The sequence below is a fragment of the Amblyomma maculatum genome, chromosome 10, assembly GCF_055883805.1.
Source record: "Amblyomma maculatum isolate TAMU_Amacu chromosome 10, ASM5588380v1, whole genome shotgun sequence".
In the NCBI taxonomy this organism is placed as follows: Eukaryota; Metazoa; Arthropoda; class Arachnida; order Ixodida; family Ixodidae; genus Amblyomma; species Amblyomma maculatum.
Window position 1 is genome coordinate 159,459,095 of NC_139353.1, and position 26,378 is coordinate 159,485,472.

At 47.0% G+C, this 26,378-nt stretch overlaps 1 protein-coding gene across 1 annotated transcript in view; it reads right to left on the reverse strand.

The window, feature by feature from the left end:
* Nucleotides 1–10,194: 10,194 nt before the first annotated feature.
* Nucleotides 10,195–26,378, reverse strand: part of LOC146177781 (kunitz-type serine protease inhibitor 6-like) — a 52,299-nt gene continuing 36,115 nt past the window's right edge. The window contains exons 3-4 of the mRNA XM_084580582.1: nt 11,362–11,451; nt 10,195–10,718 (exon numbers count right to left, since the gene is read on the reverse strand). Of these exons, the coding sequence (XP_084436708.1) occupies nt 10,516–10,718; nt 11,362–11,451 (293 nt within the window). The 3' untranslated portion in view covers nt 10,195–10,515. The remainder of the gene's footprint in view (nt 10,719–11,361; nt 11,452–26,378) is intronic.

Genomic DNA, 26,378 nt, shown 5'->3' on the forward strand with positions numbered 1-26,378 from the left:
ATCGAGACACATGCCAGCGACCTGAAGAAACAACGGTGGGGGCAAATCTGCGACGGATTGAACGGACAGCTCGGCAGTAAGAAAACCTTGCTCTTACTCCGATACTTGCTCGACCCAACGCAAACAAAATCTGCTGTGCGGGATCACCTCGCAAAATTATACAAAAGTATGAATGTACGGACGGAGAACTACTAAATGCACTATGCCAAATGTACCTGAATACGACACCTAGCACTACCTTACTCCTTATGTATGGAGGACTCTTCAACGAACGGTTGGACGAGTACTTTACGGAAGCGGAGATGTACGCGATAGGACAACTCAGGACGACCTCGGCGGCGGGCCCGGACGGCGTCTTAAACACAATCCTCAGGAACCTAGACATCGGCTTAGTTTCGGCCTTAACTGACCTCATAAGCACCTACTGGAGGAAAGGAGAGGTGCCACAGGAATGGAAATGTGACAAAGTGACATTCATACCCAAACCAGAAAAAAGCTTAACCTTGAAAACATAAGACACATTTTGTTACCATTGTGCCTCAGAGACCTAATGGAACACATCGTTCTCAACAGGCTGCAGGGTTATGTAGAGGATAACCACCTCATCCGCTCAACCATGATAGGATTCAGGCCCAACCTCTACATGCAGGATGTCATGATCCAGCTCTCGATGGATGTTCTGGATCGCAGGTTCTGTCGTGGTACGAGGGCAATAATGGGGCTTGATTTCTGTAAAGCCTTCGATAACGTTTCGCACGAAGCTATATTAGAAAACCTCTCCCTTTTGAATCATAGAGAAAGAGAGTCTTCGGGTACTTCCGGTCCTTTCTTTCGAACAGTACGGCCGAGCGCACTCTCGGTGTGATCAAATCAGACCCCATATCTCTGGGCGGAAGGGGAACGCCACAAGGATCTATGATTTCGCCGTTCCTTTTCAATATTGCAATGATAACACTGCCCTCCCACACCCACCGCCATTGAGGGGCTACAGCATACGTTTTACATTGCCCTGTGGGTTAACAGGGGAAGTGATACCCAAATAGAAAGTGTGCTTCAGGAAGCAGTCAACATCATCGAGACTTACGCTCTAAGGGCGGGTCTTGAATGTTCAGATTCTAAGTGCGAACTCCTTGTAGTTCGAGAAAGCCCCAATCGAAAGAACAGACCTCCGCCTCATGAAACCAAGGTAGAGCTCAAAGGACTGCCAATCAAACATGCAGACACCATTAGAATCCTAGGAATATTTATTCAGAGTAACCACAGAAAGATAGCAACATTAGATAAACTGACCCCAATAGTCATCCAAACAGCCAACAAGAGGAGGGACATGAAAGAACGCGACACCTGTCGACTCATTCAGGCTTAGTCATCACCAGGCTAGTATACACCCTGCCCTATCTGCACCTTTAACAAGACGAAATGTGTCTTAGCAGGCACGCTTACAAGAAAGCACTAGGACTATCGAGAAACACCTCAACCGGTATATTTCTAGCTCTTGGAATGCACTACACACTTGATGAACTCAAGGAAGCGCATTTAATATCGCAGTACTCAAGACTGGTGCGCACCAATGCCGGGAGGCTTATCTTGCTGAGGCTAGGAATCAATGCCGAACCCATGACGGACGATCCCAGGCAAATATCCACAGCAATCAGGAAGGAGCTAAATACCTACAAGAATCAGGAAGGAGCTTGTTATGAAGCCCCTCCTTACGAATATGCACCCCGTCCAACACGAAGGCAGGCGACTAGCACGCGCACGTGCACTACACACCAAACACAAAAAAAAAACGGTCGGTTGCTTACGTAGATGAGGCTGAATATGAAGAGACGAACCGAGGTTTCGCAATTTGTGCGGTGACTGGGGCCCGTGAGTCCACGCCTTCCAAAATCTTAGCTTCAGCTACTGTACGCACCAGAGCCTCCGAGGCTGCAGAGGAAGCGGCCGGGGCGCTGGCCGTCGCTTCTACCGAAGCAGATGTTATAGTCACTGACTCCAAATCAGCCGTACGGAGTTTCGGGAGGGGCCGTCTCTCGACTGCCGCCAGGAATATTCTTAAAAGCTACCGTCCAGTCCCTGGTAGGACGATAGAACTGGTATGGGTTCCGGCTCACTCGGGCAATCCCGGGAACGAGAAGTTTCACGAATATGCCCGAGGTTTCGTCGTCCGGGCGGTGAGTACCTCGTTTCCCGCGAGTGCGATCGAGGGAGGGGCTTGCTAACGTTCCATGATATAACTCGCCATTTTAATCTGGGAAGGCGCATCTTTCCTCCCCCACATAATTCGTTAAGCAAGGCCCAGCAGATACTCTGGCGCCATCTACAAACCTGCTCCTTCCCCGGCCCCAAAGTATATTCACATATAATCAAAGAGCATGTTGACCCTAAATGCAGTGAATATGGCGTCGATGCCACTTTAGACCACATTACATGGGGGTGCGCGGCCTATTCGCCACCCACCGATTTGCTGCCAGCTCCATCTCTGGACGAGTGGGAGGACGTGCGGCACTGCTCGGACCTGGTCATCCAGGCTCGGGTCACTGAGTGGGCCGAAGAGAACGCCGACAGGACGCCACTGGCGGCCATCTGGCGCGGCCAACAATCGAACTGGACCCTGACCTCTTAAAGCCGATAAAAACAAATGTTTTTCCATTCACCCATCTAGTCTATTTTCTCTTCTGTTGTTGTTGTTGTTGTTGTTGTGGCTGTAGGAAGAAGAAAAAGAAAATCCACGGGCTTGCTACTGGCTCTGTAGCTGAGCTACCTCCGCTGCCTCGTGCGGACAGCAGAGAGAAATTAGTGAAGAAAGAAAACGAAGAGGAAGAAAAAGAGGCATGCAGCAACAGCCGTCGTCCACCACCGAAGGTGTGTCCTACAGCAGACAAAACTTCGATGGCAGGCTAGCCTCGCTGCAAGCGGCGTCGAGCCCCGTAGGGCCAGGAACAGCCACCCTTCACCGCCTCCCTCACCTCTCTTCTGTCCGCACGAAGCAGCGGAGGTGGCTCAGCTACAGAGCCAGTAGCAGGCCCATGTATTTTCTTTTCCTTCGTCCTACAGTGGCAACAACAGCAGGCCTCAGTGATGTTTAAAATTGGTTGATAGCACAAAAAAGTCGCAGTACCTGTCACCATTCTAGTCAATCAAAAACGGTCTCGCAGTCAATGCCTAAGCTGCGCGGCAGGGAAGGCCTCTGCCTTGAACACTTTGGTGAGCCAAAGGGCCCTGAATCTTTTTATCGATAAATATGCAAGCTAGTAGTTTGTCCAGCAAGGATCTTTCTCGTTTCAACTACCCGATAGCAGCGCAACAGGCGTTCTTTTTTTTTCATTCATTGCGGGACAAAGGCATGACACGGAACCTAGCACTCAAAACGATATCTCTAGAGCCACAATTTAGGCACTGCTGTTAGATTAGAGCAAAGATTGCGCAGGTCAGCAACAGTAACATATGAAACGAAAACACACACAGCATCTTTCGTGTGCCTAGTCTAGTTAATTTTCGGCATAAACTAATAAGCAAATGTTGGGGGGTTGTTAGCCGGTGTTTACAGGTTTTGCGAAAGCACACTACGCAAAGTGTCTCCGCGGTTTGCTTCCCAGTGTTCTCTTTGAAAGGTTCGCTTTCATAAGCTTCCCACATCTTGATTTTGTTTAAACTTTGTCATCGAAATCGCGCATCTTTATACATAGGCACAGTCCCAGTACAAGATTAGAGCAGCAGCAGTACGCATGGAAGATACGCAGGTAGATACGCATGGAAGATAATCCTGAACTTTCATTTGCTCGATGCGCGCAATCATAGGCAATGAATGATGTCGCCATACTCTACATCACTGTTAATGAGCGTAAAATCAAGCTAACGAACCAACTATGAAGAGCGAATCCGGCGTATTTTCTACATTAACAAGATGGCAGCGTGCTGACTGTGCTCACTGGGTCCTTTTACACTCTAGCAGTCCTATTGTAATCTCCTTGGCTATATTAAGACTATTATTGGAGCGTGTTTAGGCTTTGTGTGCTTACTTTTGTGATAGTAGAGCCGTGTCATCCATACAGGAATGCTAGTTGATGCTCAACTCCACTGATGAAATCGTGAGTGAAATCATTCGCTTTTGCAGGTGAGTATGCGGGAAAAATATAAAAAAGAAAAATCCTTCACTTTTACTCACATGTGTTTAAAAAAAGAAAAAGATGTCAGCCCTATTGACGAAAGCACGCGGCTGCAATAAAGGCCGAAGAACTTGGCAGCGTTTCTTCGGCGACGCGTCAGCGTCTCGACTACCGACTTCCTCGGGGTAGGAATTCACGTGCTAGAGGCGAGGGAACACTGAAACCACAGGTATCTGGCTATGCCAGATCCCAGCGTCGGCGACGGAAACGCTTCGCAGGGGGGAAGCAAAGAAAGCTACGCATGGGCAGCGTTTTCCGGTTTAAGCGGTGCTGGTGTACCCGCCGCCAACGTTGCCTTGAAACGTTGCCCGCCGCCACAGGCGCAACTCGTTTCCGCGAAGGCAAGAGCTCATCTTCTGTCCTCCCTCCTATCCGCGTATTTGTTCCCCTTGCCGTTGCTGATATGCTTAATTGCGACACGAAGAGCTGTTAGCTCTGCAGCCCTCAGCTGTGGTCTATTTTCACATATTCAAAAGCAGCCCTGCAAGCCTTAAAAGCGGCTCTTCGCCGTGGAGCCCATGAACAACTCGTTGCAAAAATACGACAAATTCATCACTGTGTAATTAATGGAGGACATGACATTATCTTCCAATGGTTTTCAGGACACAACGGCACAGCGGGGAATCTTCGGGCTGACGAGGTCGCACGAACAACCCACTAAGACGGCGATTGTGTGTCGATTCCCTTTTCCAGGGCAGACACAGCGGGCAGGCTTCGCGCACTTGCGCGGGAACACACGCTCTTCTGGCCAGTTTGCGAACTGCCGCTTAAAATCCCTGGACCCTGGACCCTGACCTGGGGCTCCGGCTTCCACCTGGCCTGCCCCGACGCGAAGAAACTTTGCTGTGCCGTCTGTGGGTTAGTGTAGCATTCACAAACTCGTATTCTTTTGTGATAGGCATGGAAAACATCCCTGCATGTACAAACTGTGGGTGCGATGAGTTTAGAGGCCACATTCTTTGTAAGTGCCCCATATACAGTGAGGAAAGACAGTGTCTGTGCCGTACGCTGGAGCATCTAGATAGACGCCTATTGATTGAAATCAAGATTTTACGTCCCTGGCCACGGCAATCGTCTGCGGTGATGGCCTCCCAGGCACGGATCCACTTTATGAAAAGCACAGGCCTAATCGAAATACTGAGTTTGCTGTTATGTTACGTGATATGACTGTGACGGGATGTGATGTGACATGTCAGTGATGTGACTGTACTACACCCATCCCCATCTCACAACTTTTATATCCACTCAACCCTTCCCCCCAGTGCAGGGTAGCAAATCGGTTTCTTTTACGGGTTAACCTCCCTGCCTTTCCTCCTCATCTTCCTCCTCCTCCTCCCTTGCCGTTCCTGCTGAATAAGATAATCTTAGCTATGAAAGAGGAATATTTGGTCGACTTTCCAGAATCCCTCCATACTTTGGCTCGTTCGTACGCCCTCATGTGTTCGGTCACCCTCTCCTGCACCCGCAGAGCGATGACGTCCTAGGCGAGACGCCTACACAACGCCGAAGAAACACTCCTATGTGGTTCGGGCATATCGGCGCGGTTAAAAAAATACTTCCATGATTACCAATGTCATCAAAACTTCAGATATATACATTAGCATAATTATTATTTACCTGCCTTCTGAACAAGTTCTCATCACTCTGTTTCCGCCCCTGCAGCAATGTGTCTTCTTTGTACAACACGACGTTATCTAACTTAAAACAGGAAAATTAGGCAATGAGATAATACAGTGAACAATATTTCAGGTCCGCAAAAAGATTAAATTAGATTCATTAGGTCGCTAAATTAGATTCAAGATAAAGCAAAAATTAATCGCCAATGAATGCATGTAGCCTTGTACTGCAACTGTACAGCTGCAAAACCAAGGACAATGCAATTATAACTTTAGACAAAATTTTATGCGCAAGCATCTGTAACACATTGAGGTTAAACAGCGCAAAAAAGACGAGAACGAACGAAGTACACAAACGAGCGCTGACTTTTAACTCGCTTTATTGCTTGTCCCGCGAAAATATATACATGGACCAAACAACACAAGAAAACGTGGTGACACTGACAACCAAAGATACGTAATATCTCAGCTGCGGATGACAACCGCGGCGTCATTGCCTTGCATTCAGAAACCTCATTTCCTTTGCTGTTAGAGCCACCGAAGCACTACTAACACAATCATCATTTATCTTCGCGATTTCAACGGCTTCCAGAATTTCATGGGTTAGCTGATTGCGGTGTTCCTTTATAACTCTCGTTTGTTCAAATTGTGGCGTGCAATTATCACAATCCCTGCAGTGAATGCCAAGGTGCCCTTTCACTGTTTCGTGTACTTTGTAATGATGTTTTTTGAGGCGTTCATTGAGGCAACGTCCCGTCTGCCCGATATGTTGTTTACCACAAGAAAGCGGAATAGTATAAACAACACTTTCCTGACAGGGCACAAATTGTTTTTTGTGCCTAACTGAGCAACGTTGTGCAACGAACGCGGCGTTGTTAACCTTCTTGCAAATCATCCCCAGCTTGTTGAGTGCCGAAAGGGCGACTCTGATATTAAATCGGCTTCCTATTTTCTTCAACTTGTGTGAAAGCCCGTGAATATATGGAACCACTGTAACTTTCTTTTTTCTGAACGGTCGCAGGTGGAGCCTCGTCCTCGTTCCTTTTCTTAGACCTTAGACCTGAAAGAACTGATTCTGCTGTTGTGACAAGCAGCTGGTTGGGATACCCGGCATTCACTAGACGTTGGGTTTGATACTTGAAGCTGTCTTTTATGGAATGGAAGCATGACTTTTTAAGTGCATTGATATAACAGGACTTGACAACAGCTCTTTTTAATAGTTTTGAATGAGATGATGCAAATGGAAGTAATGGTTTACTGTTTCGTGGTTTGTACATCCAGCATTTATGACTAGATGAAAAGGACAGCTTGAGGTCAAGAAATCTGATCGTGTTATCTTCAGGAATCTCACAGGTTGACATCAACGGATAAAGGCACTCTTCAAAAATAGATTTATTGTCTCATAATTCTCTCAAAGTCATTAACGTTAGTGTCGATCAGGACAAGAAAGTCAGCAACGAAACGGAAGCACTGCACAACCTTCGACCCTTCCAAATGATTTCTCAACTTTCTGCTTTTTTGCGCCATGAGATCACTTAGCACGGGTGCAATACATGAGCCAATGCATACCCCTTGTTTTTGCAAGTAGGTTTCGTTATTTCAGGTGGCAAAGGTGGAACTCAGATACGTTAGTAATAATTCTAAAAACCCTGCCACAGACAGGCCTGTCTCGTTCTGGAACGACAAGACACCGTGACGGTCAATACAGTCTTCTATGCACGAAAGGAGCTCGTCATGCGGTAGCGAGTAGTACAAATCTTTCACGTCAAACGAGCAAGCCATTAGACATTTGTTCTTATGGACTTCAAAAGATTTTAACATATGCTCCGAATTCTTTGCCTGGAAAGGGTGGTCTAAGGTTAATGAACCTAAGATTTTCTTTATATAAGTTGCTACAGAGCTTTGCCACGTGCCTTTCTCGGAACAATTACTCGAAATGGGCTGTCAGGTTTATGAATCTTAGCGGTAAAGAATAACTGTAAACTAAGACTTTTACTATTGCCAAGTGAATTTCTTAGAGCTTCAAGGTTAAGTTTCTTACAAACTTTCTTCTCATTAGCTTTAGCCTTTGCCAAAGTGACATTTGTAATGGGATTGAAACATGAGAGGATAGCTTCTCGGCCTTTCGCAACATAAAGCTGTGAAGGCAGCACAAGAAAACCTACTTCATTGTCTGCCGGAAGCAGGCTTAACGAATGTTGCTTCAAGTACGAAATAGTCTTTCTTACAGGTAGGCTTTTCACTGGGGGTTTTTGACGAAGTACAGCGTCCACTCCTTCGGACACACACCTGTCAACTTCCGATGTAGGTGCCAACCTGGATACTTGCCAGGCCATCCCTAGAAGTTCAGATGAAGATTTCTTGGGTTCCGTAGCGAACTTCTGTCCTTGTGATAGAACGTGTCGTACGTCCTTTGGGAGATTAACGTTGCCTATGGTGTGGATGACGCCTTCTGTCTTTTGTTCCTTGGCTCGAGAAGCATGGATCTGTTGAAGAGCTTGTTGCCATAAAAAGTCCGCGGTTGAATTGGCCAGGTTGGAAAATTCCGTCCATTTTTTCTTCCCTTGACGAGGGCCCCAGTCGTTTTGCATTCTGAGACGGAGACAGTTCCGGTGGAACCGAGCGTTTCTGTTCCATTCTTCCTTGAGGATTTTGCAGATTCTGGAGCAATGGCCCTGAGATGGCTGGAAGCCGCAGAAAAGCTGCAGAACTGGATGCGGGAACCGCGTTTCTCTGATGAGAAAGGACAAGGTCCTGGCTTGGCATACAGCGAAGGCGATGTAGGTCACCAGGATACACGGATGGACGGACATACAGTTAAAAGGGCCCGATGTACTAGAAATAAAACTGGCTAAAACAGACGCTTGGGCAAGTTGGTAATCCATTGAGGGTAAACAGCGCAAAAAAGACGAGGACGAACGAAGTACATAAACGAGCGCTGACTTTCAACTCGCTTTATTGCTTGTCCCACGAAAATATATACATGAACCAAACAACAAAAGAAAACGTGGTGACACTGATAACCAAAGATACATAATATCTCAGCGGCGGATGACAACCGCGGCGTCATTGCCTTGCATTCAGAAACCTCATTTCCTTTGCTGTTAGAGCCACCGAAGCACTACTAACACAATCATCATCTATCTTTGTGATTTCAACGGCTTCCAGAATTTCACGGGTTAGCTGATTGCGGTGTTTCTTTATCACTCTCGTTTGTTAAAATTGTGGCGCGTGAGAGTGATAAAGAAACACCGCAATCAGCTAACCCGTGAAATTCTGGAAGCCGTTGAAATCACAAAGATAGATGATGATTGTGTTAGTAGTGCTTCGGTGGCTCTAAAAGCAAAGGAAATGAGGTTTCTGAATGCAAGGCAATGACGCCGTGGTTGTCATCAGCAGCTGAGATATTACGTATCTTTGGTTATCAGTGTCACCACGTTTTCTTTTGTTGTTTGGTCCATGCATATATTTTCGCGGGACAAGCAATAAAGCGAGTTAAAAGTCAGCGCTCGTTTGTGTACTTCGCTCGTCCTCGTCTTTTTTGCGCTGTTTACCCTCAATGGATTACCAACTTGCCCAAGCGTCTGTTTTAGCCATCTGTAACAGGAATAATCGAATGCCACAGCCTTAAAAGCGACATTTCTTTGGCATGTTTCTGCATCTGTGTTAATTCCGCGGCCTCATAAGCACTGCATGCATTGTAATCACAATTTTATTCGCACCAAACTTGTCATGCGTGCATCATATTCTCGTTCGGTACGTATTTACGTGCCTCTTCCTGGGCTATTCTTGTGACGAGTGTAGCCGGCGCTGTGCTGTAGCATACTTGGGAGCGAGTGTGTACTGCAGGCGCACTGTTAGCTGATTTTGGATCCATTCTTACTGCAAGTGTCCCCCAGTCATCAAAAATTAAAGAAAAATGAACAGCTGCACACTGACACAAGAGCGGGCGAGGCTGCCGTAGAAACCACGCCCGCCACACGTTACCGCCTATTTGTCTCTCTCTTTTCTGGTGGTACACTCCCCCTTTGCATTCCGCTTTTGGTGTGTTTGCGCCATAGTCCCGTCCATATGCCGTAATCGCCATTTCAGCAAATAATTACCTTTTGGGATTAAGGCATTTCTAGAAATTGTAAGGTGTGAAGGGGAATAATCTCGCCTCAAACATTGAAGTATAATGTCACCCCAATTGGCGTTTTGTTGGATGCGTACTTTAAAGCCTTTCTTCATACCACCACTAGGAGGCTACTTGAAAAAGAATGCAATTTGGTACTGGCGTAACATGGTGAAAATGGCTAACTTAAAGGAAAAATGAGCATCTTTGCTTTTATTTAGGGAACCCTTATTAGGGTATAGTCATAAAAGTCAATCTCTTGAAGCGGCAAAATAACTTTTACCGTAGGCTTCTTCTCTTTAGAGCTGGAGAGTAAAGAACCGTCTTTTACTCCCTACAAGGCTTTTGTTTTTTATTATATGCTATGAAAGGAGATACACAGAAACACACATTTATTGACATCTCCAAATTTCGCACTTAAATATTACTGTGATGCAGCATGCAGCCTTAGCGCTGCGAAGAGTCTGCAGTTCACTACTAATCGGTTTCTGCATTAAATTATTTGATGATATACGCGAAGTCTGTCTCTTAAACTTCTTCGTTTGATGGACAGGAGGACAGATAAAAATAAACGTCAATGCACAAATCCAACACTTTCTCCATGGGAGCTCATGAATCAGGAGCGAGGCAGAATGTTCTGTCTGGGACAGCAGTCTTGATAGCACTGGCTTAGGCTTGCGAAGTTGTTGGCGTTTCCTCCACAGCCACCGTAGGCAAATGCTTGGCACATTCTTCTGCTGGCATCATAGTAGAATCGTGGAATGAAGCCGGAACACATCCCACGCGCGGGGGGCAAAAGACAGGCTGGATTGGTGAGAACTGCAAGAAAGACAAAATTTGAAAATTGGCGTCAAAATCTCCACATACTTTGTTCCTGCCCCGAAAGTTTGAAAGAACGTACGGACAACATTTAGATACGAGTTAGTACCACACAATAAAGTAGGAGTCTCTGTGACCTATTTTTATATTAGACCTCCGCAATATCTTCAAGGACATTAAGCGTAGCGACTACTCGTCGCCACTTCATTTTCGGCCTGTGTTATGACCTGATTTATAGTTGCTTGTACATTGTATACAAATCGAGAATTCTGCCAATTTGCAGGAAATTTAAATAAATGTTTTCCAAACGATAAAAGTTTTCCAGAACTTGTACTGTTAGAAAGATAATAGCTAGATTCCATTTTCAAGGAGTCTTGCTGGTTTGGCATCGGCCTAGGGTGCGGGATATGAGCAATTCTCTCCAAAATGCCCATGCCTGGTAACCAGACATGACATAATTATTAAAATTTTTTCCCTGGAGTGGTGCTTGGCTTCACTGATGTGGCACGCCTAGAAAATAGTTATTATACCCTAGCATTTCCAGACAGGAAGCACCTTGTTTTTAAAGAAGTCTTATATTAAATCAGTTATAAGAGGTGCTGAAATGGCACATGCATGCAAGTGAGGAACTAAAGCTGCCTACCAGACCACATTAAGGAAGAAGCTTGGGGTTGGGAGAGTACTTCTATGGTGCTCATTCGCAACTCCTGGTGCTTTCCCGGGTTTTCTGAACCTGCAAAAACCATTTGGGTGTGTCAGTCATCGAATAAATATCAAAGATGATTTTATGCGTCATAGGAAAATTATTCTTTTTTTACAACAGTTGTCAGCTCAGCTTTAAAAATATAGTTTCTTCCGTGCCAGATATCTGCCAGTCATCCAATAACATTTCAGCTCTGAAGAGCTTGAAAAATATTCAAGCTCTTCGGAAGAGGGCAAAATACGGGCTGGTTGGTACATGTTTAAGAATCGAGAAAAACAGCGCTAGGAAAGACGGGACACGTGAATGATAGATACATGCGCTGACTAGCAACCAAATGATTTATCGTTACCGGTAAGCAGCAATATAAAGAAAAAAAAACCATGAGAGAAATACAAAAAGACACAAAAAGGAATGCGCCCAACCACATTACCACATAGAAAAATTCATGGTCACTGATTCAGATAGTTATGTTCCTTAGGGTATAACGTTCTCGATGGACTGCTGGTGTAGGTGCCTCCTAACTATTCTATATAGGAAGCGTCGGAGATAAGACTGGAGGTTTCATCTTTGTATCTGGCGATGATAGTGGTATCCTTGAGATGCGCTTCCCAGTCTTTACATTCTGTGCAATGGATCGCAAGAGGGTTTCTCGGTCACTTGTTTTATATATCTTTAGCATGTTCTCGTAGTCCATCGTTGATGTAACGGCCTGTCTTGCCGATGTAGAAATGGCCACACCACTTGTGGACCTTGTACACAATACCGGCGCAAGAGTACACAAACTTCGTCTTGTGATTTTTTTGGCAACCACCTTTCCTATGTCCATCGTCATTCATTCTTTTGCACAATCCGCTCAATCTGTTCTTGGCCGAAGAAACCCAACATAATACCAGCTTTGCTCACAATTCTTTCCTAGCGCTGTTTTACTCTATTCTTAGCTCCTCAGAGCTGGAGTGTTATTGGAGGCAGTGATGAATTAGGTGGGGTTACTCGAATAATTAGGAATAGCCGCTAACACGGATTCTAGACGCCATTTATGGGCTCCTCTTGAAGAATATTGGTGGTCTGAAAGAACACCTCAATGTTGTTCCAGTTGCCTGTTTGGCCGCTTTGTTGGGAGCGAAAGGTTCCTTTGTTGCTCAAAAGCATGGGTAAATAAAACGCAAGATTCAATCAACACTGAAACGGATTGCATGAAAGTGCACAGTGTAACAATGGAGCAGTAAGCAATATAAATTAAGGGAATTCAAACTTAGCAATGTAAAAAATTAACTGCTTGAAGTACAGGTAAACAAACAAAATTTTGCGTCTATAGCGTATGAGATCTATGACCCCTACTTCAACACCAAGTTAGGCAAAAAAAGACGCTAGAGACCAGCCAGTGCGGGACTATGACATTAGCTCTAATAGCAATAGGATGAAGTTATTAGTTTATTTCACAGGAAGCAATAGCCTATTATTAATTCCTTCTTCAGCAAACAGGGAATACGGAAGTGGACAGGAAAAAGCACTAACGGGAACAAAAATGAAAGGTAATTTATACTGTGTTTTTTACCTCTGGCACTGTGAAGGACGTAGATGCAATCGGAAAGGGGAATTACAGAGACCACAAGAAGTTATAACAAAACAGAAGTGCGCGAAGGAAACGGGACAAGAAGGCACGAATACAAACAAAGCGCAGACTTCCAACTGACTTTATTTAGCGAAAGCAGAATGCTTATAAAGGTTATCACAAAAAAAAAAAACTAACAGAGAAGAAAAAGCAACGTGCGCACGGCAATGACAGTGTCAACAAGACACGTGTGGTTACGACCCATGGAAAGCTCGGATGTGACCATATGAGAAGTTAATCTCTTGCCTTGAAAAAGATAAAGAAGGCGCGCTAACGCACTTATCGCCCAATTTTGAGATGAAAAAATCCTCGATAACTTCTTTCGGTTTTTGTTTTAGCATTAGAAAGGAACTTTGTTTTTGCCAGGAAACGAGAACAATTTTTGGTGTCGCAGCTCTTACAATGCAAGGGCAGATTGCTGCCAGTGCCGCTGCTGATGGATCGCCTATGTTCCGAGACGCGTTCATGAAAACAACGGCCAGTCTGGCCTATGTAGGAACGACCGCATGAGAGAGGAGTTTCATAAATAACTGCGAAAACCCATTTTGTGAATTTGCTCAGGTGATTCTTCTTGCAAGTGGTTGATTTCTTTCTCGTACCAGTCAGTAGAGGGCACACTTTTTTCAGTTTGCAGGGCGCCGAAAAAACAACGCGAATCCCATACATTTCCGCTACCTTCTTGATATGGGAAAGGCAATGAAAATACGGCATGACAAATGGTGGCTTGGATTCCGAGCATCCTTTTTCTTGTTCAGGTGACGATTTTAACCTTTGAAGCAGGCTTTCGCAGGTGCTGAGGAGGAGATGAAGAGAATAGCCAGCAGAAAGAAGGCGATCAACTTGACACTGAAAACTGGATGAAATGGTGTGGGTACAGGATTTCTGCAGGGTAGATAGGCAGGCAGACATGATGATGCCACGTTTTACTAGTTTTAAATGAGGGCTTTTAAAGTGTAGAAGACTTTTGTTAGACCTTGGGCTATACGAGCAGCAAACGTGGTCAGCAGTGAAGAGGAGATTTATGTCTAAAACTGAATACGGTTGTCCCTTGTCAATTCATGAATAAAGATCGAGCCTTGCCCCTCTGAGGAGAAGGCGTTAATAATGTTAGTGGCAGCGCTGTCAAGGTCATACTTAGAAGAATTGTCTAAAAACACTAGAAAGGCATCGACATAACGAAATACACGTGGTACAGGGTGCTTTGAAAGCTCTTTTTCTAGGCGTCTGTCTAAAAAAGTCATAAAAACGTCACACAGCACTGGAGCCACTGAAGACCCAATGCAAATTCCGGACTTTCGAACATAAAAGCGTTCGTCGTAAAAGGTGGCTGTGGAACTCAAGTAAAACTGTAAAAGCTCTAAAAAATTCTCAGTACTGATGCCAGCCATACTACGGAAACCTAGTTCACCATACTCTTCAATACAATCCCTAACAGCAGAGTACATTTCCTCATGCGGTACAGAATAAAAAAGACCTTGTACATCAACAGAAATAGCTGTGGAAGCGGAAGGCATTCCCTGTTCCAGAGCCAGTACCAGGTCCTTGGAGCCACGCATGAGGAACGGATCATGTCCCAGAACTTGGTTGAGGTGGCATTTAAGGAAGGAGCTGACAGAACGCTCCCAACTGTCTCTCCCGGACACTATCGAACGTAGCGGACAGTCCAGCTTGTGCGTTTTGCCAGTGAAGAAAATGTCCAGAGAATCTTTGTCTGCTTTTGACACCGAGTTTTTTACAGCGCCCAGATTCATCTTGTTCAGCAGCTTGGTGACTAGATTCCGTTGGGTCGAAGCACGGAAATCCACAGGTTTAAAATTCTTTAGCACTGCATCTCGGGCCTTTTCTTCAAACATACCATGCGGCATGACGACGAAGCCGCCCTCCTTGTCAGCTTCTCCAATAGACAGTCCGTGGTCTTTAAGATATGAGACAGTTTTCTCCATCGGGGCTTTTGTAGAAGAAAGGGGATTTACATTGCGTAGAAGGCAGTCCACGCTGTCACTCACGACACTTTCCCTCGTCTGATCAGAGTCGTGAGAACCGACGCGTAGCACTGTGGCAAGAAGCTCTGAACGTCCAAACGGTGGTTCGAAGCAGAACTTCGGCCCCTTCTGTAGAGTTTACTTTACAGGCCCAGGGAGGATAACGTTTCCCAGGACAGTGACAGTGTTCTCTGTAGATGATGGGCGTCGAGGTGCAGTAAGAGAGAGGCGCATCCTCTGCCATAGGAACTCTGTCGTTTGCGCAGCGAGTCGAAGATATTCTTGAAGATGCCTGGCCGCAACCCATCCGTCCGATCCTTCAAAGATGATAACCTTCAGCCAGTGCGTGAAATGCCTGACTCTCCTCTAGGCTTCCGATTTCATAATCTTTCATATTCGGCGAACATGTTCCGAGGAGGGAGCCTGGATTGCCAAAGAGCCTCTGAATTTCGGGTGGCACAATCTTTCGCTTCAATTAGTAGCCCAAGACTCGTGACTGGCATGTTGGCAGAGCAATGAGGTTGACATAGGTGGCTGCCGTTTGTCCCTTGTTGATAGGAGGAGTGGTAGTGGTAGAGCCCAGAGTAGAAGAAATGTAATCCAGCAAGACGTGATGTTGGGCTAGTCGGTTCATGGTTATAACAAAGCAGAACTGCGCGAAGGAAACGGGACAAGAAGGCACGAATACACACAAAGCGCTGACTTCCAACTGACTTTATTTAGCGAAAGCAGAATTCTTATAAAGGTTATCACAAAAAAAACGAACAGACAAGAAAAGCAACGTGCGCACGGCATTGACAGTGTCAAGACCACGTGTGGTTACGACCCATGGAAAGCTCGGATGTGACCATCTAAAAAGTTATTATCTTGCCTTCAAAGACATAAAGAAGGCGGGCTAACGGACTTATCGCCCATTTTTGAGATGAAAAAAGCCTCGATAACTTCTGTTTCGGTTTTTATTTTAACCTTAGAAAGGAGCTTTGTTTTTTCCAGGAAAGGAGAACAATGTTTGGTGTCGCAGCTCTTACAATGCAAGGGCAGATTGCTGCCAGTGCCGCTGCTTATGGGTCGCCTATGTTCCAAGGCGCGTTCATTAAAACAACGGCCAGTCTGGCCTATGTAGGAACGACCGTATGACAGAGGAATTTCATAAATAACTGCGGAAACACATTTTGTGAACTTGCTCCGGTAGTTCTTCTTGCAAGTGGCTGATTCCTTACTCGTACCAATCAGTAGAAAGCACACTTTTTTCAGTTGGGATTTGAGGCCGTAGGCTCCTTTCCCAAGCCAAAGACCCAGAGAAGCCAAGCACCAGGCCGGGTAATGCCTTGTACCCATTTCAGAAAACCGGTGGGTGTCCGGCCGGCAGTGGGAGTTGAACCCACCACCTCCCAAAGGCGAGGCGGGTGCTCTACCCCGAGGGCTGTATGCTATCAAACAATTATTCTTGGCGCTGTGTTGGCATATGTAAGCAACAGTTTCTCAAAAAGCGTAGACGTTTGCATTCAAGGTGCCTGTTTTGCAGGTTTGCGCGTGGCAAGTCCTGTGCAGTGTCAGTTTTCCAAATCCCTTGAATGGGATGTGCGACCTAGGATTAAGACGTCACGCCGCTTCACGTGAATCGCGGAAATGGCCGTACCAGCGCAACTCCGATACTCTTTGCCTATAAGGGGATATTGTGATTGCTTATGTCAACGCGCAAATGAACGCGGAGCTGGCATTCATAGTGCATGTTGCCCAACATCCAGGTCGTCGTTTGCCGACTTTTCCTGCGTTCATATCAATATTTTATTGATTTAATACTACTGTATCAGTCAATGTTCAGAAAAAGAAAAGACCGTAGGGTGGAATTGGCGACCTTGACATTGACGTGCTCGGAACATTGCTGTCAGGCCACCGGGACCAAGTGTCAGGTAAATTGCCAATGCGTACGGAATCGGCCTGCTCCGCCTTTTTCAACGCACAGCTGCAAGCCATATATGTGTCTTCAAATGGATCTGACGGTGAATGACTGAGAAGCGGCTTAATGTTTGCACATGGTGCCTAATTAAATGTAACTAGGATTCGGAATTTCTGCAGAATTGCTTTGGATAGATGAGGAGCACTTTTGCAGGCACGAGAATGTAAATTTGCACAATACCCTTTATTGGCGCTACAAGAATTCGCATTGTCTATACGTCAGCACAAGCACCAATAATATGGTGCCCAAATGTTTGTTCTGGCATTTATGATGACTGTATTGTCGGTTTTTACTTCATCGACGGAAGCGTCAATGTGTAAAGTACGCCGACTGCGTTCAAAAAGACGCCGTCTCTGAATTTGCCGCTGAGCTACCGCTGGTCATCTACAAAAAAAGTGTGATTTCAGGCTACAATATGAAGGAGCCGGGCCGCATTTTGTCTTCGGCCCTTTTATACAGCACCTTTTTCAACCAATGCATTGGGCGTCGAAGAAAAACAACATGACCTACTAGGTAATCCGAGTATTCATCACGAAATACATTTACAGTGGACACGTGAAAACAAAACTTTCAACATGACAGAAAAAAACGCGATGCATGCCGATATGCCAGTACTGTTTAACGTTCAAAAGCAATCTACTCGCTATCACAGGTGCGTGCCGGGTTCGTTTACAAAGCTAGCGACGAAATTAAAAAGATAAAAAGCTCCTTCCAGATGTAATCTAACTGCAGAGTACGAAACCAGCGCTTATCAAGGCCTGTCAAAATCGGCGTTCCAATAGCCGATGATGATTATTATTTTTTCTTTTTTTGTCCAGCGCCGAAGCAAACGATGACCCCGGTCGCGGTCTAGGTTTAGAGCTCAGGCTCCCTGGCCCCGGAAATTAGGACACGCGCTTCAAATTGGGGCTGCATTAATTATGAGGCACCTCCATAGGATGTTGAGTTTGCCCGATACTTTGCCGCTCCTCGTGTGGTCAGTTTCGGTTGCGTGCTGAAAAAAGCATTGCATTTACTCGCGCTGCAGGCCTTAAGAAAATGAAATTTTCTTTTTTCAAAAACTGATATGGCATCGTATAGTTAATAACATCAAACTTAAAGCGACACTAAAGACAGCCAAAGATGGTATGAAAATCTAATAAACTACATTTGGTGACACTGTCGCCGCATATCCGGCAGCAAAAAATCGAATAATTGCTGATATATTGCGATAAGAAGGTGAGGTTTTTTCTTGTTCCCGCCGGTCGAATTCAAACTGTGCCCTCCGACTACGTAGTTGGAGTAGAGTGACGCACACTATGACGTAAGCGGAGACTCCGTGATATCTAGCGAGCCGACGCGGCCCGCGGCGTCGCATCCCTCAAGGGCCAACATGACAACAGCGTACTCGCAATGACGGCCTCAGCCGAAATAAATAAAACGATGAAGAGAGTAATTTAACGAGCGATGGGCCCATCAAGGAAGAAAAAAAAACATAGAGCGCTTGTAATGCACAATACTTTACATGTTTCTCAAGCTTTTGGGCTCCTTCTTGCACTGTGTATAAACAAACCGAGCCCTCGGTCATCGCAACGCTTCCTGACATGTTTACATACAAATAAGATTTAGTTACCAGAAAAATAGTGTCCTCGCTGCTGCGCTTGTCAGTTTTGAAGCTTCGTCGCACATTTTTCCTTCAAGGTTTGTGCTACAGCTCCGTGTTCAGCGAAAATTACGTCCACGGTAGCAGAACACTACCGAAGTGCCGGCGCCACTACATTTGCCAGCGCTGTGAAATTCAACATGTTAAAATGGATCCAGTGCACAATATAGTGCGCATAGGCATCCAGAACATTAGTTGCAAGACGTGAGAGCAGGCAGCATGCGCCGATGATCAAGAAGATGTAATTTTTAGACCAGCAGCAGAAACACTTTATTGTAAATGGGGCCATGACATAAAAACTAGAAATATTTCCAAGGTTCGTGTGGCGCGGCGTAGCCGAGCGGGATTCTGCTTCCGGCCACGCCAGTGAACGGACGCAGGATGCAGGGCTCCGCAGGAGCGGCTTCAGCGGCCATGTCGGGCCGCGGTAACAGGGCTATGGAACAGGATAATGACTACCAAGTTGTTCTGCCAAGTCTTCCAACAGGGCGTTTTGTGTTAAACACAGTTTTTTTGCACGCGGATATCAGGGCCCGCCCGTACCGGGTGGAAGATTTCCGAGACGCGTTGGCTCAGCGTTCGCTGCTCCCTGACGTTTTCGCCATGGGGGTGTATCGCATTAGCCACGTCTGGGCCATCACTATGAAAGACGCGAATGCTGTGAAGAAGATTGCTGGAGTGGGTGAGTTGTGTGTGAAGCAACGTCGCTGCCTCGTTATTGATCCCGCTAACCAGGATGTGAGGCTGAAGCTCCACTGGTTGCTTCACAACGTTCCGGATGAAGATGTGCGTGTGGCCTTCGCGCCGTATGGAAAGGTTTCCGAAGTGGCCAGGGAGCGCTAGCGCGTGCATGGCATATCGGATAAGGGTTCAACTAGCAGGATTGTCACCTTGAAGATGAAAGTGGGGGTAAAACTGGACGACTTGCCGCACCAGCTGAACGTCGGCGGTGAGTTTGCGCTCGCCGTAGTACCTGGAAGGCCTCCGTTATGTCTCCGGTGTCGAAGTACCGGCCACATTCGCCGAGAGTGTAAGGTTCCGCGTTGTGGTGCATGCCGTCGTTTTGGCCACGAAGAAGGGCAGTGTTCTCGCAGCTACGCGAGCATCGCTGGACCTGGGAACAGCGAAGATTTTTTTCGAGCATCTGATGGATGAGGCGGACGCGGAAGAGGCAGCCAAAACAACCGGGCAACCGGCAAGGAATGATGGGCCGGTGTTTCGCTCGCTTGTGCCTCCGAATGCTCAAATGGGAACCATCAAGGCGCATCTGCTGCTCCAAGCTCGTAATTCAGGCGCTGCAGGTTCTAACAAACTATCCGAGTCCGCACAAAATGCCTGAGCCGAAACATAACCAAAACTGAAGTGGGCGCCTGTGGCGCCTCCAAGTATATTTTTGTATTTGCCTTGCAACGTTCACGTTGTCTTTTCGCCGTCGTTTACGTATGATAAAAGCGTGTTATCATGTTTGAGAAAAAAACGTACTACCGCATTCAAACATGCAACATAATTCGCATTTGTCAGCCTCCGGGATCCCTAGCGCGTCACGTGATTTGTAGTTGCGAGCCTCGGCCGTTTGGCTGTGGTGGCGATACCTGTATTTCTGTTATTCTTCTTTACTACCTTATAACAGCTCTGTTTTCAGTAAGAGTAATCTTTTTGTAATCAGGAACTGGCATTCTATCGATGCAAACCCACTTCCTTTCTCTCTTTAGTGTCCCTTTAACATTGCGACTGAGCACACACCATAATAATACAAAAATTTATTTTGGGTATTTGTTAATTACATAAAAATTAGATAAGTTTTGCATGATAATATATGGGCCGGGGCAGGGTGTGTGTTCAGGGAAATATTTATTTTGTATTGTGTACCGACTATTTCTAAAAGTTACTTAGCCTTCCCGAAAACACCCTTTATAGATTACCGATGGTAGCTGTAAGGCCGCTGTGAAAAGCGAATCACGCGTGGAGTCGAGCTGGCGGTCAGACCCCCGCGCACCGAAGCCGAGAAGTTAGCGCTGCCTTTTTTTTCCTTTTCTCCCCTCTACTCGGGCGCTGGCTGTGCCCCGCGTGGGGCACACAGGAGGCTTGGTTTGTTTCGTCCCTTCGTCGCCATGCGTCGCGAGGAAACAACGGCATAAATTTAATAAATAACAAATTTAATAGAGAGAATGATGGTATAGGTAACCAATATAACAATAAATAAGATATTGGGACAAAAATGAGCATGATAGCTACTGCTAGCACCCGTTCCAAAAGGATGCTCCTATATTACATCCATCCATCCAGACGCACCCTTATCGGCCCGGGAACAACAGCAGCAGGCTTCTGCGAAACCCTTTACGGCCGACTCCCACAGCGATCGCCCGTTGTGGCGCCAAACAACGGTGCAGGGAGACGCCGCTAATGAAGCCGTTTGCACTGCCCCAAGCGCTCACTAAATGTCCTGCAGAAGGCGACAATAGGCGCGGCCAATAGCCCCCCCCCCCCCCCCCGGAGCGACGCATCGGGTGCGAGCAACGGCGACGGTACACTTCTATGGGACGGTACGCCCCCCTCCCCCCTTTTCCGAACGAGACGGCTGGTTGACCTGGTCCCTGACTCCCCGCGGCGTTCCTTAATTCCAGCTGTAAGGTCGCGTCGCAAACACGCCGGGAAGGGGGAGGGAAGACAGGCGCCGTGTGAGAGGGTTTGGGGACCGGCGAGTGGAGGGAGTGTGGGTTTTGAATGTTGTATTTTTATTTGATTTAATTAAAGACCTGGTTCCAAGATTATTCCCAGCCCACCGGGGTTGTGGCATGCACTGCCACAACCCCGGCTTTGTGGCAGTGCAAAGGGGGGGGGGGGGGGGGGGGGCTATTGGCTGCGCCTATTGTCGCCTTCTGCAGGACATTTAGTGAGAGCTTGGGGCAGTGCAAAAAACGCGACGTTTTTCAATACTATTTTTTCTCATTTCATTGCAGACTTTTGTAACCGCTTTATATACATATATTTATTTTTTCTAGGCTGAAGTGTGTTTCGCATATTCATTTTAATGTTATATTTTTTTGCGAATTGGCTAATCCTTAATGCACAATTTTTATATTTCTGTTCTCTCTTCTTCTGCAGTTTCTGGCTACCCACGGACATTTTCTTCTCTGCTTCCTTCTTTCCTGGACTTCTTTATCTTTTTGTGCTATTCTTTTGCTTTTTCTCTCTTTCTTTATCCTTTTTCCATTTCATATATTTATCTATTGTAACTGGGCAGTTGTGACCTTTGTTTCCTTTTGTATCTTTAATGTACATTTTTTACATTTTTATGTATATATTTTTTTATCTAAATTATTTTTTTTATTTGGGCGTCTAGCTCCTTTTCTTTTATCTTAAATTGGATTAAGCCTGGCAAAGCTTTGCTGGTCCGGGCTCCCTCTCTCTTTGTTTTACATTTTTTTCGTCATATTCTGAGAGGAATAATAAAAGGTAAAAGGGTTGTGGCATGTTTTTCATTAAGTTGATTGGCTGCTTCATTTTCGGGGAGGATCACCTAAGGTGACCGCCCTCGGGTCTTTTTTGATTGTTGTCATCAAAAACCGACCCTCAGACCATGTTGGGCAGTCAAGATTGAGGCTCCGTGCTTATCCCATATTTACAGTCCCTAGGCTTTAACCGAAACGCTCGGTAGGAAAGTAAGGGCCTGTAGAGTGACTTCTCTGTCTGAGAGTCTATTTTCTTTTAAGGTACAGTTGCCTGTTTGACTCTTGTTGCTGTAATTTACAATTTGCCATTGTATTCTATTTTTCTTCTTAAATATAATTCTCCTCTTGACCATCATCTGATCATCGTCTATACTGCTTCTTCACTGCCGAATGACCACGTTTGAAGAGGTTTTAGCCCCTCCGAAGATTGGCAACGAACGAGCATAAAATTACGGTAGCTTAGACTAAAATATATTTTCCGAGGGAAGGCAAACTAGCAGGAGGCGGCATAATATTTAGTTGGGTGGATGTGATTAAGAATTTCCCGCGATATAAGGGAGTTCAACTAGGGCAGCACCGCAGAACCAGGTTCATTGAAAGGTATGAAACTGGAATTCGCCTTGCAGGGATAACCGCTCCTGGCAGCCTGACGATGGATCAGGATGATTAACACGATTGTGTTAGAGTCCTCCTCCTTCAGAAAATCCGGCGTTAGAGCTGGCATACTCAGCGTAACATCGCGGACTTTACACTTCAAGCAGTAGTTGTGAGATAACTCTACAGAGCACTAACTGGTCGTCGCCTTGTGTGACGCCACAGCGCCACAAGATATGGCTGAGTTAGGAAGTTCTTCCAACTTCGCCTTCGTTTTTGAGAAGGTGTGATGGAATTGTAATTCACCCTCCATCTTCCTTGAATCACTAGTTACACATGGCGCTCCAAGGTCTTTAGGCCTGTTTACACGAGTTCATTAAAGGAGCTCTTTGTACCTACGTAGGGCCGCCTTTATATAAAATTTCAACTTACCGCAATATGCCTATGATCGTGTGGGGAATAACAGAGCGAAAAAAAAATATTGTGAGCGTGGTGCCAGAACTTTTACCTCTTTCACCTGTACTTATGCAGCATCGTCATCATTCACGGGTGTTCGGAAGATCTGGACCAGAGTTTTAGATTTGGGCTGGAATAAAGACGTTTGTTAGAGCGGTGGCTCACAAGTGACGGAGGTGCCCGCACTATCCCAAACCTCTCGATTTAGACCTGTCTACTGTTCCCCCTGGAGCTCCGTTCCGGCCTTCGCTTGCCCTAACAGCCCTTTCTTGTCAGTTTATGGCTGTCAACCAACAACTCTATTCGACATCACCTTCTCTACTCCTGCCTCTCCACCTGCATCGTTCTACACGTATGGCCCATTGCTGGCAAATTATTTGCCGCAACACTGAAGCCGCTCAGCAAAAACGGAAGCATCTCTATGGCCACCACCACTGCACTACCTCCTCACTCGGCCATGAAGTTCTACTCTGGACGCCAGTCCGCACTGCTGGATTGTGCGAGAGTTTTCTCCACCTCTATATCGGTCCTTACACCTTGTTCCAGCAAACACCTCCCTTGAACTACCGCGTTGTCCCATCGCATAACGTCGCCGATCGGCGTCAGCGTTCAGAAGTTGTTCATGTTTCGCACATGAAGCCGTACAACAGCCGACCAGCTTCCATCTAAACAGCGACCAGGGTGGCCGCTTCCTTGCCAGGGGGATTTTTGTGAGTGCGGTGCCAGAACTTTCACCTCTGTCATCTGTACATACGCAGCCTTGTCATCATTCACCGGTGTTTGGAAGATCACGTGCAGAGTTCCAGGTTCGGGCTGTAATAAAGACGTTTGTTCCAGCAGTGGCTCACAATATTAATGAATTGGGTCGTTGAAAACGTGCTGTACACAAGCGAGTATTCAAAAGAGGCGATACATGGAGTCTAATAATGTTGTTTTCGTAGCTGGTCGAAGATTATCTGGCATCTACGAGGGCACTGACAAAGCGTAGACGTGAATACACTTGCCACCAACAGCGGTGTGAATACAAGGAGAGCTAGTCATTAGGAACTGTGGGGCCTTTTAGCGTTTCAAACCGCGCGCGCTTTTTTCTGTTTGTGTTGGTGTCCGCCCGGGCAGCGCGAGTACGCTTGAGCGAGCTGCCCGGAGCGGGGGCGGCATGTTATCGGCGCGAGACAGAGGGTAGATAAGCGCGTCGGAAGCATGGCTCGTGGCTTTTTCGCCGGGCGGCCGGCCAGAGAAGGGCGGCGTGGCTGCGTCCCAAGCCGGCGGGATGTGCACGGACGACGGAGCGGAGTCCTGCGAGGCGAAGACGGAAGCGGCGCCTACAAGAAAGCCTTAGGAGTGTTAGCGTGAGTGCTGCCACGCTAGTAGCAATGCTTTTGTACCGTAATCAACGCTTTGGCCCTATTACTCGCCCTATCCGCGCCGCAGTGTGTTTTGTGTTGTCGCGGTGAAGCCCTGACCCATGTTCCGTTTTATTATGCATAGTCCGTTGTCGCGCACTTCGACGGCATGTTTCCAGCGCAGTTTTGACCAATGCTGTTTCTTTTCTATTTTATACTTTTCTGTTGATCCGGAATAAACCGGTGTTTTTAAGAAAGACTTGGTTTTCACTCGTCAGGCGAGACAATCGCTCGCGGACCCGTATTCTAGAAGGCGGAGCCTTCATTTGGCGCCCAACGTGCTTTCTGCTCGAGCTTTGGCTTGGCCCGGGAGTGTAGCAATTTGAGGTTCATGCAGTTTCTTGCGTAGCGATGTCGGACTTACTGGGTGCAAGCGCCCACTTAACGGAAACAGTTCGGCCTCCCACACAGGCGGGTTCCGGGCATGAGAAATCAGAAGACAGGAAAAGCGAACCGTCGGACATTTGTAGCGGAATTCTTGGCCTCCTGTTCGAGCTACTTGAATCAAAGGCACATTTCAGAGAAATTGTGGGGAGCGATGCAGTTTCGTTAACGCCCACTCCCTTGTATCGCGATAATCAGCTGCGGCTGAATTTGCTGAATTTGGCCGTGCCAAGGTTTGAAGGATACGCCGACAAGAAATCTGTTTGCGATTTTCTTTATGAAATCGACGATTATCACTTGGCAATGGCAATTTCGGACAGCGCTCTGGTAACGCGTGTGCTTCCCGTAGCTTTGGTAGGTTCCGCAGCAACCTGGAGGCGTAGACAGCGGTCGTTCACAACAAAGCAGGATTTTATAGACCGTTTTCGAGAAGAGTTTTTGCCGCCTGACTATGACATCCGTATGAAAGACGAGCTTTGCACCAGACGCAAGGCGAAAACGAGGGTTTGCTAGAGTTTTTGCGCAGTTTTCAAGAGCTGCATGAGCGGGCAGATCCTGGAGTTCCGGAACCAGAGAAAGTGGCTCATGCTATACATCGGTGCCATCCAAGGTACCAGCCATATCTCCGGCGTCGCCAGTTCGCGGACTTCGATGACATGGCTAGAGAAGCATCCCGCATCGAGGCATCTTTCCTGGCGGAGCTCCAGTACAAACCACCTCCCCCTGCAGAGACTTGCCTTGAGCCGTCCTGTGCGTGGCCTGGATCATCGGCAGCAAGCAGCCTGGAGACGCCAGGCTGCCGTACGGGGGCTGGCGACTTGCACGGAGTCACAAGCTGTGATGCGTCTACTCAGGTGACGAGCCGATTTCATGGGGTGACAGGTCAGACGGGGCCCCGTGTCTTCTTGCCTTACACAGGCGCTGGTACCCCTTGTGTGGCAGCAGTTGGGACACCCCACGTCGGAGCGCGCAAATCCCGGACATCTCCTGCAGCGGCTGCCGGCTGCCTTCACCTACGGGCGCAGCGTGGGTGTCGCCACCGGGCACAGCGTGGACGTCACCTACGGGTGCAGCGTGGACGTCAGCTACGAGTGCAGCGTGGACGTCACCTACGGGTGTAGCGTGGGTGTCACCACCGGGTGCAACGTTGACGTCACCTACGGGTGCAGCGTGGGTGTCACCACCGGGTGCAACGTGTCATTCATTTTCGGGTGCAACGGTGTCGCCATCAGGTGAGAAGTGGGTGTCGCCCACGGGCACAACTTGTTCTACGACTCGCAGATTCAGGACAACGCAGGGGAGGGTGTTTTGGTCATCACACCATCCAGTGGCCGGGCCGCACAGACGTGGCCAACCACCGTGAGAGCTGATCCAGTCGCTACCTTTCCGGCCTGAACGGACCCAGGGGCCTTCGACCCAGGTGCCATTGATGCAGGTGCCATCATCACCACCTGCTACGCATGAGGCAGACC